Source organism: Suricata suricatta, chromosome 17, assembly GCF_006229205.1.
Source record: "Suricata suricatta isolate VVHF042 chromosome 17, meerkat_22Aug2017_6uvM2_HiC, whole genome shotgun sequence".
NCBI classification, from domain to species: domain Eukaryota; kingdom Metazoa; phylum Chordata; class Mammalia; order Carnivora; family Herpestidae; genus Suricata; species Suricata suricatta.
The window spans coordinates 33,063,450-33,072,288 of NC_043716.1; the positions used below are offsets into that span (position 1 = coordinate 33,063,450).

Below are 8,839 nucleotides of genomic sequence, written 5' to 3' on the forward strand. Positions count from 1 at the left end.
GGAGTGAGTGTCCAGTGTAGACAGGCAGGCAGGTGAGTCTGGCCTCAGACCCGGAGGAGAGCTTAATTCCCACCCGCCCAACCCCCCACCTCCGTGTCCTAGGGCCCAAGTGGGGAGCCTCCCTGGTTGACCTGGCAACCAGGCCCTAGGAATGGAGCTCAACCTCCCCTAAGCACCTATTAGAGGTGAATTACTGTGTAACACTTGAGCAACGGAGGTCAGAAACTCGGGCTTGGCTTCAAGGACAAAAACCTAAAAGCTGTGTAGTAGGTCCGAAATATAATCATACCCCTTCCCTAAGTGCCTATATTTTCTGAGCCCCACATCAGCCGTGCACAATGATAGTTTGAATGTGCTCTGTGAGCAACAGAATAAAATGTTTGAAGCTGGATGTTTGCTGGATCACTTGAACCCCGGGCCCAGCAGGATGAGGTGAGGGCTTTGGGTCCTGGAGGCCTGCTCTTGGCCAGGGCTTTACTGAGGGCAAGGAGGGGTCCGGGGACAGCCACCATGCCAGGCTCTGTCTCCCAGGCTTTTCAGTTTGACAGGTTACCAGGGTCAAGCTCCCCAAGTCTCCAGGAAGTGCCCTGTCACCCTCTGTTTTACAGATGAGGAAACCAAGGTTCCGAGAAGCACCGGGAAAGTGTTAGAGCCCACGTTCTAGGAGGATCTGAAATTGGTGTCCCCTGAATGTCACACCTCCACCAGGAAGCCACTAGAGCTCAGGCCCCATGTCCATGCAAGTGAGGGTGGAGGGGAGAAAGGAGGTGACAGGTGCTAGCATGTGGACACGTGGCCCCTCAGGCTGGTAAGCAATGTGTTATTTATTGGGGCACATCAGTCTCAAAGCAGGTGCAGCAGAACATCCCCAAGACTCTGAGGGCAGGTGAGGAGCTGAGTCCCCACCACACCTCCCTGGTTCCCCCACCCAAGCAGGGAGGGACCTGGGGTTAGTGCTCACACCTTTTTGGTGGCTAAGTGCGCTCAGCATTTTCCCCAAGGTGACCTGAGAAGTCCCCCTGCTTCTCAGGCCTCTCTTCTCAGTCTGGGAGCAGGATGTCTCCGATCCCAGCCCCCTCCTTCCTGTAGGAATTCTCTTTAAGGAGGGATGGGCCAGACCTGGTTGGGCGGGGAGGGGCTGAGTGTGGATTCCTCCTGGAAGACACCCAGGGAAGCAGACAGGGGGCAGGTGTCCCTTGTTCGTGGCCAGCTCACAGCCTGAGGGACAGACGAGATGTAGGGCATGCCCCGGCCACATCTCCCAAGACAGGGAATAGCCAGCCACAGGCGCCTGAGACCAGAAGTGCTGCTGTCCCCACCCTGGGAACGGAGCCTTGTGCTCTGAGCACACCTAGGGCTTCGGGACCTGGCCTCACCCAGAGGCCCCCCAGTGAGCCACAGCTGGGCGGCCTGTCTCTTCCTACCCCCTTCATGTCTCCTCCACCCTCGTGCCTTCAAACACAACACCACCAGACTGTCAGTGGGGTCTGCCCCTAGTCCACCCTGATGCTGCGACCAGTAGGGAGCCTGAGACATCAGAACATCCGGGCCTAAGCCCCCATCTTCCTGGATAAATCACCTGGTTCTTCTGGCCTCAGCTCTTCTGAGCTGCAGTGAGCACCACAGTGAAGGAGCCTCAGAGCTCCGACGTGGGGCAAATTTAGTGTCCCTCTATAACCCTTTGGCCAGACTTCCCTCCTGCAAGGTCTCTGGAGCAAGTGACGTTACCCCCACCCACCCACATTACCCCAAACAAATCACACGAGAAGGACTCTTGATACTATGAGCTTTTAATTGAAATCTTCCTCCCTTACATTTGAGGCAGGCCCCCACAGGGACCTTCTTCAGCTTTGGAGGGGCCTAGACAGAATGAAGGGCTGAGGAAGGATGGGAGGCAGATGTAGATCTGACAGTGACTTTCTCAAGTCCTTTATCTAATGTGTGTGGGGTGGTGGCTGGACCTGCTTAGGAAGTCCAGAAACAAGAAGTCACCAGCCAGCTGCCACATCCCCAAACCTGCCTTCCAGGCCTCAGCTAGAGCCTTCCTCAGGTCCCTGCAGCTCCCAGGGCCACCACCAGATGGAAGCATCGAGCAACATTCCTTTTCTTTCCCAAGCCTGTCTCCCCTCCTCCTTCCCTTCCAAGTCTTTCACTTACCCACTCCCCCAAACTGTGACTTTTCCTCTTCCTATACTTCCCTTCCCACCAGAACAGATCCTAAGGCTTCTGTCTGCTTTTTGTCTGAAGAAGCCAGTGACAGATGAAAATGGGGCCATTTGATAGTTGGGAGAGCCAGCCATGAGTATGCTTTGGGTGGGGTAGGGGTAGGGGTGGGAGCCCTGGGATCTGGAATTCGAGTTCAGTCCCTAGCAGCTGGGCAGAGACTGATATCTGTCTGTGCCCTAGCACCTGGCACCCAGTAATGTTCACAAAACGTCCACTGAGTTGGACTGAACAGAGCTGAATTTCTAAGTCGACCATCAAGAAACCATTCAATAAAGCCAAGGAGAAACATGGAAAATGTGTATTCTGCTGGGGCCACGGTGGCCTCAGGGACCACAGGGCCAATTTGGTGAGAACACAGGCTGACTGCCCACTTCAGGGCCAGTGGTGTGCTGGGTCAGACCATGCCTTTTACGTCCCACTTCCCACAAGCCCTCACATGAAGCAGTTTCTACCCATGGTGGCTGTGGGGAATCTGTCCAATGAGTCTTTGGGCCTCCTTTTCTCTCCCAGCTACCCCTTTTGCAAACCAATCGATTCCATGAGTCCCATGACCACAGTGCAGACACCGTCTCTGGACCCCTGGCTGGGAGCTGGCTGGGCACCGGGGGCACCAGCGGAGGGCGCTGGCCAGCAGAGAGAGGGTCATACACCGGAGCAGACTGGCCATCAGGAATAACTTTCATCCACAGGCTTCTCCTTTTGTCCCCCTCAGCTAAAGAAGATACAGACCCCTTGATGTACCCAAAGACTATTTGATCTAGGAACCACTAGTGGATTTTTTTCCGAGGCGCTGATTGCTATCTCTCTGGCTGGCCTAAGATCGTCTAACCTGACTTTGCCCAGTTTTTGGACTGAGGGGCGTTGGGGGTGGGTGGGTGGACAAGGGCCGGGGAGGGGGCTGGGGAGGGGTCGGGGCCTCAGTGCAAGCCCAGAAACTCCTTGAGGACGTCACAGGTCTTCTTGTGCATGACCTCGCGGAGCTTCCTGACCCGCCGACTGCTGGACGCTCCCACGAAACTGTCAGGCCGCAGTGTGGCCATGCCGTTGTCCACCTCGCCCATGATGATAAGCGGTGTCTCACCCACCGTCACGTTGGGGCAGGGGCAGGCCCAGTCCACGTGGAGCAGGGTGACTTCCAGTGGCTCCCGGCCCAGGAACTTGAGGCCCATCTTCTCATCCTTCAGAACCTCGTCCACGGTCACCAGGGCGCGGCCCGAGTCGGGCTCCTCGGTCAGTTCGGACACCCGGCCCAAGATGACGAAGTCGCTCCGGCAGAAGCTGGTGACGAGCTTCTGCCTCGGCTTGCAGGCCCGGCAGCTCTGGTCCCCCCGCGGGAAGGGGCAGGACTCCTCGCAGGCCTCGCGGCTCTCGAAGTTGTTACTGTTGCCCTCACAGCCGCCGTACACGAAGGACTGGCACTGGCCCGTCTGGCTGTTGTAGGCCCAGCGGGGCGCGTAGGCCTTGCAGGGCCCCTGCAGGGCGGGCAGGCTGCAGGCAGCCAGCGGCCCGCTCATGCAGGCCAGCACGCAGGCCTCGTAGGTCTCAAAGTGGTTGCGGTTGTGGTGGCAGTGGCCGAAGGTGAAGGTGACGCAGTTGTTCGCCTGTGCGTCAAAATGCCAGCGGGTCTGCTCCTCGCCACAGTCCTCGCTGTCGGGCGGCTTCAGGCACTCGGCCGCGGGGAAGGCCGTGCTGTTGGGGCTGCTCTCCGAGGGGGCCGCAGCCTGACCCGCCCGGACCACCGACAGCGGGAAGTCGGCCCGCAGGACCCCAGCGGCGTTCCGGGCCGTGCAGGTGTAGATGCCGGCGTCCTGGGGCTGCGCATTGTAGATGACCAGCTGGGCGATGTTGGTGACGACCACGTTGCCACGCACGTGGTTAGGCCGCATGACCACGTTCTCCCGGTCTTCCAGCTGCTTCTCCCAGGTGATCTCAGGCCGGGGCCGGCCCGCCACATCGCAGAGGAAGCTCACCGTCTCACCCACGGTTACCGACTGGTGCACGGGGTGGTTGAGCAGAGCTGGGGCCACCGTATCCGGTCCAGGGGTCTCTGGGGAGGCCGTGGTGGGGCGCACGGTTGTCTCGGGTGGCGGGGGGCTGGTGTTGGGCCAGGTGAAGTGGTAGCGGCAGGTGACGACGGCCAGCGTGATGCCCTTAGAGCAGGCCTCCGCATCCATGTAGCAACGGTTATAGTAGGTGAGGCCGTCAGAGGCGCAGGTGAAGCTGGGCTCCTTCTCACAACGATCTTTGCACTTACACACGGGCTGGCCATCCCAGATGTCACACTCGGAGCCCTGCTGCAGACACATGAAGTGGTCGCACGTGGCCTCCTTGGGCATGCCCACCGGGCCCTTCTTCCCTCTCATGTCCATGTACCGGGCAGCCACACAGCTCTTGGTCCCACACACATTCGGGCAGCATTTCTCGTGGGTCTCACACTCCTGCAGAGGGAGCCAAATCGAGAGGCCTGAGCGAGGAGGAGCAGGAAGAGCGGACAGGCTCGCCCCACCCCTGCCCCACGGTTTCTGTGGAAGAGAACCTGTACGTGCTCACCACCTACCGAGAACCAAACGCGCCGATAGTCAGAGTAGCTGGTGTACACGCAGCTCCTCTCTCTGCCAGGTCTGCTTCTAAGAACGTTTCTATCTGCTAATCACGAGCCCGGGAGCTGGGCACACCCATCATCCTCACCCCACAGGTAGTGATAACTGAGGCGCAGAGAGATAGATAAGGTGCCCAGGGTCACACGGCCAGTAGTGTGGGAAGAGGCAGGCCCCCTGCGTCCACCAGGGGAAGTTTTCTATTATTTTACAAATGAAAAGGCAGAGACTCAAAGAAGTGACGCCCAAGTCCACAGAGCCGGCAAGTGGCCAGAAAGGGCTTCAGGCTCCAGGTGGATGGGATTCTGAAAGGAGAGCTCCTCTTCCACCTCCTAGGGTTATCACAAACAAGGTCTAGTTTGGAACAAAGGAGGCTGCCTTTCTGCCTTTGTTCCACGGGGGTGAGGATGCCCTGGCCAAGTTGAAGCAAGGTCGCACCAAAGCCTGAGGAGGAAAAAATGGGACGCCTCTGGGACAGATGTTCGAGGTCGGCCACTCACCCGTCAGGAACAACAGCTCTGAGGAGCACCCACGTTCGCTCAAAGCCAAGGGGAGGGGCTGGCGGGACAGGCCCGGGACGCCGGGTCTCACCACAGAGGGCTGTGCCAGACCCAGGCACTTGGGTCCGCTGAGTGGGACGTTTCACGGGGAAACCAACAAGGAGAAGAGTTCCCTTGGCTGGCAAAGGTCAGCAACGCCGTCAGCGAGGACTTACTAGGCTGTAATCCCCCCTGGTTCTCTGTGGAGCCACCTGAGGCATTAGTTTAATTCCTCGAAATTAGCAACATGCTCTGGGAGAGACGGAAACAAGGATTTCACGTGGTGTTTTCGACAATAACACATCATACCCACTGGGCGGGCAGGCAACGGTCCTAATCCTTCGCCCTGGTAGTGGCTCTGTGAATTACTCCCCACTAGGGCCGGCCTCTTGTGGTTCTGACTTTTATTTCAGCCTCTTTCACATTCCACATCAGCTAAGAGGGGGGAAAAATCCCCCACCGGAGCTGTGTGGAGCCTGTCTGCTTGACTTGTTTACTGTTTTCCCCCTCTCGGCGCAGAATGGGGACTTTGTTTTGCAGCCCTTGCTTGGCATAGGCTTCTGAGCCACACCAGGGGAGGCTTTGGGGACAGGGATGGGCAAATCTCGGAGCTGGGGTCTGAGGGTGAGGGACCCAGCAGGGGCTGGAGGGCAGGAGGGACTGGAAACAGACAGGAGGCCCTTCCTTGGCCAGAGGGTCATAAAATTCCTTAAGACACTGGTCCAGGAAGCTCCTTTAGGACCCCAATGTCCATGAAAGGTGGGTCCTCAGAGACTAGGGAAAGGTGTCTCTGGGCACAGGAAACCTAGGAGGAATTCTTAGAACAGTTTTTGCTTAAGGGCCCAGAATATACCCAGAGGCTCATGAATCCCTAGCCCCACCAGGTGCCTTTCCCCAAGACATGCAAAATCAGCCGGAAGGTCCCTGTCCCACGCCCCACCTGACTTGTCAGGCCAGCCTGTGCCAGGAAAACAGACTTCCCTGCAAACATAGCCAGCCTACCGAAGCCCATAGCCTCAGCTGAACGGGACCGCTCTGCCTCCACACCCCTTACCTCCCCTTCCTTTGGCACCACTATTGCTCACTGGACACCATGGGGCAGAGGCCACTCTCTGCAGGGCTATCTTGGGCTTTTCTGGAGACTCTATGCATTTGGCAAGTGCAGCACCAATGTCTCTCATACGCCCTAGAGATGCCCAGCCCAGCCCCGAGCCCTAGGAACTGGCTAGGCCAGCAAGAAGCAGCTCTGTCCAGGCAGTTGCTAGGTACCCGCAGGCTCTCCATCCCCTGCGGGCAGCGGTAGGAATGGTCCTTGGACTCAGGAGCCCAGAGAGAGCTGCTCTAGCCCCAGCCCTGCCCCACTTGGCCCGAGTGGCTCGAATGAGAGCAGAAGGGAGGATGGAGGAATCTGGATGAAACTTAGTCCGCTTCCCTCCCAGGGCCAACCAGAGAGTCTATTCAGAGCGGTTCCTGCTTAACTCTCCCCATCCACCTGGTCTGATTTCTGGCTTAGGGTGCAACCCCCCGGGGGCAGGTGGCCTGGAGGCCTCAGCTTCCCATCCCTGGCTATGGAACCTAGTGCTGCTCACTGCACTGTCCTGAGTGTCTGCTCTCACCTGCCGATGGGGGGTCGAAAGGCTGGGCCAGTCCACACAACGTGCCTGGCCTAGAGCTGGCCCAGAGCAGCCTTCAGCAAACTCAAGACCAGGAATCCCAGGATTCCCTGTCCCTGATGGACTTCGACTTCACACCCACCTCTTCATCAGGGCCTCAGACTTGGACAGACATCGCACCCTGAGTACCTCCATGTGGCCTGGGGCCCAACTGCCTTCCTGTTCCCAGGCCCTGCCAGGTTCTCCCAAGTCCCCCCACCCCATGGCTCCCCCTCACCCTCACTAACACACTCATATGGCCCACGTCCAGCTTCTGCAACCCCACTCACCTGGTCCGTCTCACACTCCCTCTTGCAGGTGCTCTGGGCATCCACCCAGAGGTTGGGGTTCATGTCGTTGGGGCAGATGCCAGCGTGAGAATAGCGGATGGGTGGCAGTGCCAGGCCTCTCGGGGGCACCCCCAGCAGCAGCAGCAATACTGTCACCTGTGCCCAGTGGGACCAGAGCCGGCAGCACCCGAGGGCCAACATGATGCGGTCTGCGTTGGCTAGAGACACCCCCCCTCCCGGGATGAGGCCAGGGGCTGGTGCCCACCAGGGCCTTCTGCTTCTCTGGGTCGCAGACACCTGCCCTCCCCCCCACCCCAGCAGGCTCCCTCGGTGGTGCTGCTGCCGCTGGCCGCCTCTACCAAGTCAGTGCAGCCCGCTGGGCTGTGCGGCTTCAGATAAAGGAAAGGTCTCTGCAAGCTCCTTCTCCTGAGTGTGCACGGAGAGGCGCTGCAGTGGGGGCCCCAGCCTGGATTTATACCCCGGGCGCACCACCCAAAGTGGGAGCGAGCTAACCTGATGCCTGTCACAGGCAGGCTGCTGGCTCCTCTGTCCCGTGGCTGATCACAGACTTGTTGCAGAAGGGGAAAAAAAAGCTGGAAGCGGGTTAGGCAGCGGCGTATCTGGCACGGTGGGACACCTGCTTGTTTTTGACTCCAGGAGGCCTTTTAACCCCTTCAAGGGCCAGAAATGGCATGTGCTTTGGGGGTTGGGGGGGGGATCTGGCTCCAGGACACGCAAGCTCACTGTAAAGGAGCGGTTTGTTTCTCTTTCCCCCACCTTCTCGGGCCGGGCCCCCTCCTCCCCGTGGCCACCTCCAAAGAACACACAATCGCTTGTTACAAAGAGGGACCTGCAGACGCAGGGTTAGCATCGCCTGGCCCGATAGTACATTTGAGAGCAAATGACGTGGAAAAACAACAAGTTCACGGCCATTCCAGGGCGGGCCTGAGCAGCAGCGCTGTGCAGCGGAAGCCGCCTCCCACCCCCGCACCAGGTCCCCCCTGCGGGGGTGTGCGCTCCCACAGCTCCCTATCTCTCTGTCCCAGGGAAGTCCACGGCTCAAGTTCCAACTTCGGTGAATTTTCCCCCAAATCATTCCAGAGACACATACCAGATAGGCTCCGGCTCCCCCAGCTGCTGGGACCTATCACATTCCTCGCTCTTCCACTGACACCCTCGGCAGCTCCAAGAAAACCTCTGCGTAAGTGTCTCAGGACAGCGCCCAGGCCGCGGGGCCACTCTGGCGGACAACCACGCAGCTTCCCTGAGCTCTCTAGGAGTGCAGGGTACTAAGGCTGTCCTGTCATATCCCCCCGCCATCCCCACTTTACAAAGGAGAAGATCCAGGCCGGAGACAGCCAGCGACCCACCCAAGGTCAGCGCGTGAGCAGGGAGAGTGATACAAATTGCTAATACTGACCCAACTCTCAGCGCGCGGACCTCTCGGTGTGCCTCATGTGCTTCATCTTCACAACAAACTACCCTTCTTTGCAGATTTGAGGAAAAGACACACAGAGAGGCTAAGCAACTCACCC

The 8,839-nt window shown here is 58.8% G+C and overlaps 1 protein-coding gene across 4 annotated transcripts; it reads right to left on the reverse strand.

Annotated features, from left to right (window-relative positions):
• Window positions 1–1,772: 1,772 nt before the first annotated feature.
• Window positions 1,773–8,462, reverse strand: WFIKKN2 (WAP, follistatin/kazal, immunoglobulin, kunitz and netrin domain containing 2). Of its 4 annotated transcripts, XM_029928000.1 has the most exons (3): window positions 7,818–7,922; window positions 7,305–7,522; window positions 1,773–4,664 (listed from the first exon to the last, which is right to left on the reverse strand). In XM_029928000.1, exons 2-3 carry the CDS (start codon window positions 7,503–7,505, stop codon window positions 3,144–3,146), a joined length of 1,722 nt encoding a protein of 573 aa, XP_029783860.1. In that variant the 5' UTR covers window positions 7,506–7,522; window positions 7,818–7,922; the 3' UTR covers window positions 1,773–3,143. The 4 variants fall into 4 exon arrangements, with proteins under 4 accessions (XP_029783860.1, XP_029783862.1, XP_029783861.1 ...); XM_029928002.1 differs by lacking the exons at window positions 7,305–7,522; window positions 7,818–7,922 and adding an exon at window positions 8,416–8,462; XM_029928001.1 differs by lacking the exon at window positions 7,305–7,522 and having other exon boundaries at window positions 7,818–7,923.
• Window positions 8,463–8,839: the final 377 nt, after the last annotated feature.

Bases quoted from the DNA above. Each gene is read 5' to 3' on its own strand.
- WFIKKN2 (XM_029928000.1), bottom strand. From the start codon at position 7,505: ATGTTGGCCCTCGGGTGCTGCCGGCTCTGGTCCCACTGGGCACAGGTG. The intron at 4,665-7,304 runs GTGAGTGGGGTT...CTCCCTCTGCAG, and splicing joins GGGAGTGTGAGACGGACCAG to GAGTGTGAGACCCACGAGAA.